The sequence below is a fragment of the Furipterus horrens genome, unplaced genomic scaffold, assembly GCF_987537825.1.
Source record: "Furipterus horrens unplaced genomic scaffold, mFurHor1.1.pri manual_scaffold_5, whole genome shotgun sequence".
Lineage (NCBI taxonomy): Eukaryota > Metazoa > Chordata > Mammalia > Chiroptera > Furipteridae > Furipterus > Furipterus horrens.
The window spans coordinates 91,173,144-91,184,355 of NW_028327175.1; the positions used below are offsets into that span (position 1 = coordinate 91,173,144).

Genomic DNA, 11,212 nt, shown 5'->3' on the forward strand with positions numbered 1-11,212 from the left:
GATGTTCCATCTTAAGGATTATGCTGAATCCTTTCCAGAGAACCACATTTTGTAAAAAGAGAAATTTTATCCTAAAATATTTCCTAAATTTACTTAGGCACTCTATTCAAGGAAAATAGTTTAAATATTGTACCAGGTAATTACTATCTGTAGAATTAGTATAACTTTCAACAAAGGTCTATCTTTATTTGTCAAGTGGTCTCAGATGGCTGGTGTGGGTGGGGAACCTCTCAAGGTCACAGTCACACAGGCTGGCCAAAAGAGACACTGGACAGGCAACCAAGCCTAGCAAACTTACAGACAGGTGGTGAAAATATCATTTTGTTCTTTTTTAATTGTTTTTCTCCTCTTTGCTTCCCATAATTGCTGCTTTTCTGAAAGGTCAGTTTTGCTTTCTTTAGGCAAAGCAGTCTTTTTTTTTCACCTCCCAGATGCTAAGTTGATGCCCTTCCCTAGAAGTCTTCCCATTAATTAAGTTGGCCTGAAGGTCATAAACCATAATCGATATGGAGGCTGGTGCCTGCAAAGTGCTAACTGTCATCCCCAAAGAGGGACAGTATCAATAATCAATAGGGCAGAGCAGAACACTGGTAGATTTATGGCTTTGGTTTTGAAAAGGTATGGGAATGCCCTGTGATGCTTTCTCCCGTACTCCTTTTGAATGTTAATGCTTCCTTGGGGATGATTTCAGACACACTGCTAGGAGACTGCTTACTGCCTCTACTCACTGAAGCAGAATCCTCTGAAGAGTTGCTGAGGCAGAATTGAAATCATGGCTTGCCTCAAAGAAGCAGCCGTGTTGGCCGCTAATGATGCCTCACACAGAAGGACGATGTTCCTTTAACTCAAGGGTTTTAATGGGAAGTTTCTAAGCCTGAAACAACAGCTTTAGATCTGGGGTGTGCCATCAGCTGCTCGCAGCTACCACTGTCTACTGCATTCACACAGCCTGGTCGGTGGAATGGAAACTAAAGAAGCTTGTAACTACCTGTAACAGCTTCACCAGGAAATGGATTTAATGTTTGTCCAGCCAGATGCAGGTACTTGACTCAAATTGTGTCTGTGACAGGCTAGTTTAATGCTTTTCTCTAACTTTACAATTTATGCATGAGCAATAATTGCATAGCTGCCTTTTGGATCCAAGTTCTGAATTCAGAGCTAGTTGTCAGATAAAGTCTAATTACACAGTTGCTAGGTAAAGTTAATATGGGGGGGGGGATGTAATGATGCTTTTATTTTTAAAGCATGCTTAAGTTTACAATGCTACTGATACTGGATTAAGGAGTAGTAAAATAGGCTTTTTTCTCTGCTAAGCTGCAGTAAATTATTCATAAAAGCTATTTGGACATTACTGTTTTCTTTTTTTTTCCCCTTTCACCTCAAATATTCAATCTCCCAAAATGTAATAGAGATGTTTTAATTTGTTTACAAAGGATCGCAACTCAACAACTCGTAACCATAGTGCTGTCCCTGGTGCCACTGGGGTGTAGCCTCAGGCTTTTGAGGTCTCAGCAAGCACTCTTTTTCACTAGAAGGCATGAGGAAAGACAGGGGAAATTGGTAGAATAGTAATGTTTACTGCTTGAAGTTAAAAGTACCAGTTTGCTGTTGGTGCCTTTTGATACCCCCTGCAACTGACTGAGACTAGGTTGTGGTTTTCTAACACTCTCAGCTAGGGTGAGCCTTGCCCTTCAGTCCCTTTAGGGCTCTTCAAGCTGATGTTAGGAGAAAGATGAAGGTAGGGAAGAAGTAAAGCAGAGCTTAGGGCTCAGGCTGAAGAGAAAGGTCTCCGGCTGACCCAAAGCTGACAAACATCTGAACGGTGGGGTCCACTCCGAAACCCAAGCCAATGAGTCTGCAGGCTGAATTTGGGGAGACAGACAGCTGGAGGGACCAGCCCTCCTGATGCAGCAGTGGGGGCAGCAACAGTTCTGAAACTGCCTGTTGTCATTTGTAGCTGACCACATTCTCATGTCTTGAAAACCATTGTTTATGGGCTAAGTAGCCTTGGGTCTATTGTCTGATGTATAAAATGATATTTACTCTTAGCCATCCTGGGAATTCTGAAGCATCAGGGCTATCTATTGTATTGAAACAGGAGAGCTGTACCTGGAAAAGCAGAATATGGAAGTTGCCATGCATTTATATAGGCCAAAAGAAAGGGTTGGTGGTTAAAATGCATGAAGTACCTGCAGAGAGCCATGAAATGTTTACCTGAAGTTCTTGGCTGGTCACCAAGAGGGCCATGAATTGTTGGAATTTATAGGCAACATTTTGCATCTTTGTGTTTATGTCCTGGAAGGCAAGTTACTGTTCACGGGGCTCATACACAGAATTTCTACAAGATTCATAGGTATCTACACGATTCATTTGATTATTTAGCGATTTGATTGATTAGATAATGAGGTGGCTTTTGTGGAGGGCACCTAATTGTGGGGGAAGATGTACAATAAGGTTGACTGGGATCTTCATATGTCTGGAGGGGTGTGGAGGGTGGGTGGACCTCCGGAGACTCCAGTTACGCAAACAGCAATGCAGTCGAGGCTTCCTTTAGCTCAGAAAGTAGAGAATAATGTTATTTAGCCTCAGTTTCAGTATATGTATTATTTTAATCATTGAAAGCCACGTTAACATTTCAACAGTCAGCTTCAGAACTGTGGCAGAATAATGCTGTGCTTTGAGTAAGTTTGTCTCTGCCAGTTGTTGCAAAGTCAGTCCTGCTTACCTAGTCAATTCCCTTCCTGTTGCAGTCTACAGATTGGGCTCACTAGTCTGCTGTATAAATATAAATAAGGTACACAGGGTGTCTTTGCAGGACAAAGTGTCCTGTCCGTCACATGTGAAAGTAAACTGGACAAGACTGTGAGTGTTCTTGCTCAATGGACAAACTGTTTTTACACCTACTTTTGAAAACATGTCAAGTCACACAACTAGCTTTCTGGCCTACAAGTTTTAGAAATGAGGTAGAGCAATTATGTGGTTTAGGAGCACTTAAAATACAGACAGCATTGCTTAACTGCACCCTGCACACCGTTTGCCACCAAGAGAGGACGACTTTCTATTCATTCCAACGTGCCAGAGAGAAACTTGCGATCCAGCCTCCTTAGGGGGATGCTGCTCTCTTGGTAACTGATTTTTTTCAAAAAATTGGGGGCCATTTACTTATAATCTCTATTGCTTTGCATGCTGATTTGCATAACAGAGATCAGAACTAAATCTTATTTTGCACAAAAATGATCTAAAGAGAATACACTCACTCGTCATCACCTATTTGTTGACCACTCACGGCGCGCCAGGCAGGACTGCGCATCTTCTGCACCTGCCACCGCTGTTATTGCCATGACTATAGGAGGGGGCACAGGAGCCGATGACCATGACAGTGAGATGGCAGAATGAAATGGCTGTGTGTAGTGCCACATGCACTCAACTCATTTGCTGCTGTCACTTCAAATGTAAGAAAAGAAATGTCATTGCTCTAAGATCCATTTCTTCAGATAAAATATTTTTCTTTACTGTGAAATTGCATAATGAGATGCTAATGAAATGAAATGTCCAAAGGAAAAATCCAAACTTGAGAAGGGTAAATGCTGACATTTATAGTTTCCATGTAAGACATTTGGATTCAAGATATTTTCGATGGCTGCCCTTCCTGACCAAGAAAAGCAGATTAGGCAAGAAGGGGTTGACCCCTTACCTAGAGAGAAACTGCTATCTCCAGGTGATTTAAAAAAAAAAATTATTTATTTGTTTGTTTGTTTGTTTATTTATTTATTTATTTTTAGAGAGAGGGGAAAGGAGAAAGAGAGGGAGAGAAACTTCACTGTGTGGTTGCCTCTCACTCGTGCCACCAACTGGGGACCTGACGTGCAACCTAGTTATGTGCTCAGACTGGGAATCCAACCAGCGACACTTGGTTCACAGGCCGACGCTCAATCCACTGAGCCACACCAGCCAGGGTTTCCAGGTGATTTTTATATTTCAGACCAACCGATCAGTGTTGAGGCCCAGAAAAATTTAAACGGCCAAATAAGTACTTTTCAAATCATGAGGTCTGTGACTATTAGTGTCATTGTGACTCAGGCTATCTGCGATTCTTTGAAACAAGATCTATTTCAAACACAATGGTCTGAGATCCCAGTTCAGCTGGATGAGGTGATTTTTTTTTACCCCTTGTCTATATCAATTGGCACCCTGAAGTTTCAATTCAGTTTCCTGGACTGTAAGGGGCTAGAGATTTGAGCCAACCGCTATTGAAAGAGGCAATGATCCCTGAACAGCAAGAAATTCCTCAAGGAGCCTGTTGTTGAATAAAGGGAAGAAGATGAACCCAGTGGAGACTTGTTCTGTAATAAGGTGCTGCCACAGAAATGCAGGTAAAGTGCTCTTGGCGACAGAGCAGGAAGCACCTATGGGTGGGACTAGAGCGAGGAGGAGAGCATCAGGACTCAAAGCTCACAGGTGGGAAACCTGGAGGTGTTCAAAGAACAGGAGGTGTGGGGTGGAGCCACAGAGCAGATTAGGTGAGGCTTTCTCCTCAGGTGTCTGCAGACTCAGTTACATGTCAGTTTGTTCTTATCAATACATTGGTTATTTTACTCAAAGCTAAATGCAATCTGATGTTTGTGCCTTTTAAACTTATTGTGAAAATAAATAAATATTTTTTAAAAATCCCATTGTCAGAAAATGACCTGATTTGTGGTCTGGAAAACAGGGGTATCAGGTCCATAAGAGGTTAAGGGGAGAGTTAGGGTCTTGGATACTGGAGGACAAAGTCTTTTAGAGGGGAGTAGTGGCAAGATCTGAGCTCAGAAGGATGAATCTTGATGTGGTGTGTGGGAAGTATGGGGAAGGAAAGAGTGAGCCTCTTTGTAAATTATTCTGAAGTGAGTGGCCAATAGCAAGAATGACTGTGGCTAAGACGGACCACTCACACGGGGCTTCGTGAGGAAGTCAGGGCGTTTCACACTCTGTGAATATCAGAGTCCGGGGAGCCTGACTTGCGAAAAGGGATGGCATCTTAGGATTTTTAAAAATGGCATATTTTAATTAAGGTTTCTTTTGCCCAGTGTTAAAATTAGACTTTATTATCTGAGCACACACACACAAAGACCTAGCAAAGCGTAGACACAGGTGGGCTACATGCTGGGGAAGCCAGTCAGGATTAAACTACTGCCGTACCCATGGCCCTGCACAGATAACTGCCTTTTGTTCTTATTAACACTTATGGTATGTCGAAGCCTGAAATAATTTACCTGCCTGGATTTCACTATTCATTCAAAAGAAAGATTTCATTATTCTGCTAACAGCAATTGTGAACATTTCCTAGGAATCATTTATACCAAAAAAGACATTTTACTCTAAGACAGACATTTGTAAAATGTACATGTTTTTTAATATTGTACTGTAGTTAAATTTAGTTCTTTCTCTGCATCCTATTATATCTGATGCTTCCTTTAACTTAAACATGCTGTTGAACTTTCCAAATTTGTAAATTATTGATTAGCTGATTGTGGGTTTAAAAGACAAAAACAAAAACAGACTCTTCTAAGGATTTCAATCAGACCTAGGCAAAATTGTGAAATAGTTGGCATTTCTTTCTGGATCTTTCTGTTCCCAAATCCCTATAAAACTATCACCTGGTTTTCTCATCCCTACCCACCAACTCCCATCCCTCCCCAGGAATCTCATGCTGGGCCATCTGCTCACAGCACTCATGTCTACTCCCCCCAGTCCTCTTTAGCAGCAAGATCTTCCTTCAATTTTCCCCCGCCTTCTTAATCCTCATTCAAGGATATGTTTATTGATTTTAGAGAGAGAGAGAGAGAGGAAGGGAGACTGAGAGAAAGAGAAACATAAATGTGAGAGAGAAAAAAATAACTAATTGGTTGCCTCTCATGCACACCCCAACTGGAGATCAAACACACCACCTAGATATGTGCCCTGACCAGGAATCAAACCCTCAACCTTCTCGTGTACAAGTCAATGTTCCAATCAGCTGAACCACTGGCCAGGGCCTTTCTAGCAACCACGTTTCCCTCTCCTTCAATTAGGAACAGCTTTCACAGACAAACCCCTACTGCGTTACTGAGTCATTTTCCTTGGTAAACTATTACGATTTAATATCCTTTAATAATATGACCAAATGAAGTAATTTAAATAGGAACTTGGGCACCACAGTATCCTGGGAGGGATGAGGCTTACAATTTATAAAGAGCTAGAGAGTTTTCAAATCACATAATCAGGCTGCAGAGAGAGTTAACCATATTCTTGCATCTACCTTTTAATCAGAACAGGATGGTAAAACTAAAAAATTTTGAATCATTCTAAACTGAATCAGATGACTAGGTTATTTGCTGCGTGGGACAGTTGCCCGTCACCAAAGCACGCAAATGAATGGTGTACCAGCTCTAAAAACTCAGTTATTAGAACAGTCTACAAAGTATGAAATAATTAGCTAGGAGGAAAGGAGTTGGCGTTTGCCTTGTACAGAAGACAAGGCTGGGGAAGCCTGCTCCTGGGTGTCAGCATGGCTCACCCAGTGGAGACTAGGGGTGGGAAGGGAGGGGCTGAACAAGGTGTTGCCACACTAGTCAGCCAGCTTGTGGATAGGGAGGAATTATCACAGGCTCACTGTCTTCACTGAATTTCACAAATCTAGAAATCTTTATGTTGTGCATTTACACAGTTAATGATCTTTTCTATATTTCCTTTTGGGTTTATGTAGTGTTTCATAAGGAACTTTCTGAAAATGCAAGTCTGTCTCAGATGTATTGGGAACAGACATAGAAAACGACTCTGCCCTCCTTTGGGCTGGAGGGGAAATGGACATAGAATGGGACCTAGTAAGTTGGCGGGAGGGCAGGGATGGAAGTGTGGGGATCCTCAGTAAGACATGAAAAGACAAGAGGGAACATGGCAGGGACATTTGACCTAGCCCTTGGAGAATTTTCTATTTGGTATGATTAATCCAGTATGGGTATTTTGGGTGGGTACAGATGGCCTTAGTAGGAAGCACTAAGGAGAGCTGCATTAGAAGCTCTGGCCACATTTCCTGCCCCCTCCCCTCAGCCTCAGTTACCTATCGAGAATTAACAAATACCCAAGCAGACCAAAACCAGACCCAATCCATGAACATCCTCTACAGTCATAAGGAGCTAATTTGTTTAAAATACAGTCAAATTTCATCCCAATCTTACTTCAAAATAAAAGTGAATCATAAAAGATTCCTTTGCAACTATTTCAGCCTTTAAAAAATTTATTCATGGAACTGCAAAATATTTTCCCCCCAGACTGGTAACTCATTCTTCCCAGTACTGTCTGTCAGTCCCTTTATAAACTGTTTTTAAAACTGTGATTTTATAAACTTTGAAGAGTCAACATACATGCACAGTGTTAGGATTACTAGTGCTGTATTTCAACACAATGATTATAAGTTAGCTGAAGAAATATTGCGTTAATGCTTTAGGTCATAATTTCTATTTTTATTTGGTTGCTTATTTTTATTGAGTGTATTTTTTGAATCCATGTTAATTTTCAAACCTGACTGTTTGGATATGTAATTTTTCTAATAGACAGATTCATAAATAAATGTCATATGATGTTTCTATATAATAATGTATAATATAGATACTCTTCTTTACAAAATTTGATTTAAATAAATTTAGTTCAATATCTGAAGCTTTCAGTGGTCTTTGTATATACTTCAATTTTCCTTTAAAGCTAAACAATAATATCCATATTTCTTAATTTTTCCACTAGTAAAATTTCCTTCTCTTTCTCTCCACTATTAAAGAGTAAGAAGCCACTATAAGGCTTTTAAAAAATGCAGTCATGGGGACATGTGCAATAGTGTCAACAATAAAATAAAGAAGAGGGAGGTTCTAGTCAAGGAACCATGGACAACAGGGTGGGGATTGACTGTGGGAGCAGGGTGTGGGGAGGGGAGAGGGACAGGAGAAAAACTGGGACAACTGTAACTGAACAACAATAAAATAAAATAATATATATATAAAAAATACCCCCCCCCAAAAAAAAAGAAAAGAAAAGAAAAAAATGCAGTCAAACAATTCCTTTTCCCTAGCTCAGTTCTTTAGGTACTTCCTAGGGTCCAGCATTTCAACTGGTCTTTGTTTTCTGCAGAAAAAAGAAAAAGCAGCAGGAGCTTGATGGTTTGGAAGTTCAGGACACCCCTTTCTCTCTTGGCTGAGGCGAGAGAAAGCAAAGAAGCATCACAGCTCTCTTAGTAATGTCTTAAGTGAAGCAACACTGTTTTTTTTCTTTGTGTACATTTCAAAGGCTTTTCAAAGACATTCACCCTCATTACAACGGCATGAGATACACAGGCATTTCTACTTCCGTTTTCACAGCTTAGGGACCTTTCCAAGGTCCCACACTCTTTTAGCACTAGAACGGAAGCCAGAACCCAGAACCTGATGCTCCCTGAGAGAGAGAGTTACTATATTAGGCACACTTTCTGGCCTCAGTTTCCTTGCACTGAAGCTATAGAGGCCCGTGCTTTCATGGCGCTTGTAGGGTGGCTAGCACATGTTGTGTTTAGCCACAGTCCTGGCTCATACATAGTTGGTGTCCAATCAGTGGTAAGTACAAGTACCATTATAGGAATGATGTAAGAGTAGTAGTATTGGAGGGCATCTAGAAGAGACGTGGCGAGGAGGCTGGGTTTGGGTGTCAAGTTGGCAAGCACACCTTGGGGTCAACATTGCCTTGCACATTTCTCATTTTCTGTACTCTGGTTACCTTCCCTGGCCACCCCTCCTGGCCTCACGTGGCTGCTCTGAGCAGTCTGGTAATTTCATGCAAAAGTAAAATATTTTACAGAATCAAGCATCTCCAATGAACACGTTTAGAGATTCCTTCCTTTCTCTGAAAAACATGACCATGAGCCTAGAAATAAAGTTGCTCTTTGTTAGTTATTTCTCTTTTTTTTCTTTCTACCTTCCTGCAGATAACTTAACCCTTCCAAGGTGCAAACACCATGATCTCAGCAGACTGATAATGGAAGAAAAAGAAATTGGGCAATCCTGTGCTCTGTCTCCCCAACACAATGGATGGAAGAGAGCCTGTTCCTTCACCCCTAGTGCCCTTCGGGAACACGTTGTCAGGTTCTAGCATGTCTCTGGAGCAGAAGACCACATTTGTGTTTGTGATTTTATTGTTTATTTTCTTGGGCATCCTCATTGTCAGGTGCTTCCGGATTCTTCTGGACCCATATCGGAGCATGCCAACCTCTACCTGGGCTGACGGACTTGAAGGCCTGGAGAAAGGGCAGTTTGACCATGCCCTTGCTTAGCAGGGGAGCAGGGCCCCTGCCGAAGAGGTGAAGTGCTTGGGAAGGAATTCTCCTTCATCAATCTCTCAGCAAATCAAGTTTTAGCAACACCTGTTCATAAGACCACAATCTATTACTCCATAAACATGCTGTTGGGTTAAAACATTTGAGAATATTGGAAATGGAGACTTATATTACTAACCAAAAATAGAAAGGTTTAAATTTCTGTGCTTACTCAGTGAAGGAATATTGTCGAATGTGCGAGGCGGTGAAACCAGGAGTGTCAATGCTGACATAAACTTTGCCGTGAGAGGAAGCAATATCCAACCTGACGAGAGAATAAAGACTAGGAAGGATTTGATCTGAATCTGGTGACAGGGCCAAGAAGAAACTTTCTTGCTTTAATCGTGTCCCTCAGATTGTTTTATTTTCATGGGAATCTGGGTCCTGAGCAGAGAGTAAGGAAGATTGTGCTCAGTGGACCAAAAAAGCAGGTACTTGTTTTCACCTGAAGCAAAGAGCATGGGAAGTCCATGAGAGGGCTTAGAAGAGATGGTTCCATCCTGGGAAAATATGGGTGAAGATGATACTTTATTCTTTAAATAAAACTGAATTCAAAGGTTTATGGAGGTCTTAAAACTATTTTCCAGGCCAGGTACATTCTATGTACTCATATTAATAACATGTGTGGAGGTTGCTATACATAACCTGAATTTACTTTCTTTACACTAACAACTGAAATAATGGGTTACAAGTGCAGCCTCAAGTTTTTTTTAAATAAGAATTTGATTATTTAGAGGAGGAGACTTTTACAGTCTCAAGAGAACTGTGTGTTTATGACTGAATATAGAAACCAAATAAAACTTTTCAAGGCAGAGAAGCATCTCCTCTTTTATTTCTCTGAGATTACATGCACGGGAGGTGGTGTGTTATGTCTGATGCTGAAGGTTTGCGTGTCTGAGGAACAGAAAAGAGCAGAGATCATGAAAGGTCTTCTAATTCATCCCTTTCCCATTTCAGGAGGGGCTCCTACAAATTGTCTTGTACTCATGAAAACTATTCTAAGCACTATTTAATTCCACCAAAAGGAGAGATCTGAAAACCTCTTATTCCAACTTCTACTGGTAGGAAAACCTTGTATCTAAACTAAACCCCTCAGTCTGCATTTATAGTCTATGTCTTTTAATTTTCTCCTTAGCTAGCCATCATATGTATATATATATATGTGGTTTAAAAGTCAATTATGTCTTAAAAGGCAGCCCTTAGTGAAAACTGCTGTCTGCTGTCATTTTCTTTCTTTTTTTAAACATTCTTTGGGGGGTCCTCCTGCCTAGATTTCCCCTTCCTCATTTTCCCATTGATTTTTTTCTTTACTTAAATAAAATACCTTTATTGAAAAATACTTTACGTAAATCAAATAACTTTATAAAATTTACCTTCTTAAAGTATACAGTACATGACTTTTAGTATATTTACAGAATTTGTGCAAACATCACCTCTATCTAATTCCGGAGTTCTATATCCAGTAGCAGTCACTTCCTATCCCGCTTCCTCTCAGCCCCTGAAAATCTCTAATCCACTTTCTGTCTCCATGAATTTACCAATTCTGGACATTTCATAGAAGTGAAATTGTAAAATATGTGTCTTTTTATGTCTGGCTTCTTTCACTAACATGTTTTCAAGGTAGGTTCATATATGTTGTAGCATGATCAGCATTTCACTCCTTTGTATGATGAACTAATATTCCATTGTTTGGTTATACCACATTTTGTTTATTCATCAGCTATAATGCTTATTCATTGGCCAGTATGAAGGATGATGCTATGAACATTTGTGTGCAAGATTTTATATGGGTGTATGTTTTCATTTCTCCTGGGTATTTTCCTAGGAATGGATTTGCTGGGTGATATGCTAACTCTATGA

The 11,212-nt window shown here is 40.6% G+C and overlaps 1 protein-coding gene across 3 annotated transcripts; it reads left to right on the plus strand.

The window, feature by feature from the left end:
- The first annotated feature begins 686 nt into the window (after window positions 1-686).
- On the plus strand, window positions 687-10,496 carry CTXN3 (cortexin 3). Of its 3 annotated transcripts, none has more exons than XM_090279073.1 (2): window positions 687-1,040; window positions 8,966-10,496. In XM_090279073.1, exon 2 carries the CDS (start codon window positions 9,065-9,067, stop codon window positions 9,308-9,310), a length of 246 nt encoding a protein of 81 aa, XP_090135199.1. In that variant the 5' UTR covers window positions 687-1,040; window positions 8,966-9,064; the 3' UTR covers window positions 9,311-10,496. The 3 variants fall into 3 exon arrangements, with proteins under 3 accessions (XP_090135199.1, XP_090135200.1, XP_090135201.1); XM_090279074.1 differs by lacking the exon at window positions 687-1,040 and adding an exon at window positions 3,007-3,125; XM_090279075.1 differs by lacking the exon at window positions 687-1,040 and adding an exon at window positions 3,984-4,373.
- The last annotated feature ends 716 nt before the right edge of the window (window positions 10,497-11,212 follow it).

Coding starts and splice junctions, on each gene's coding strand:
- CTXN3 (XM_090279073.1), top strand. CDS start 9,065: ATGGATGGAAGAGAGCCTGTTCCTTCACCCCTAGTGCCCTTCGGGAAC.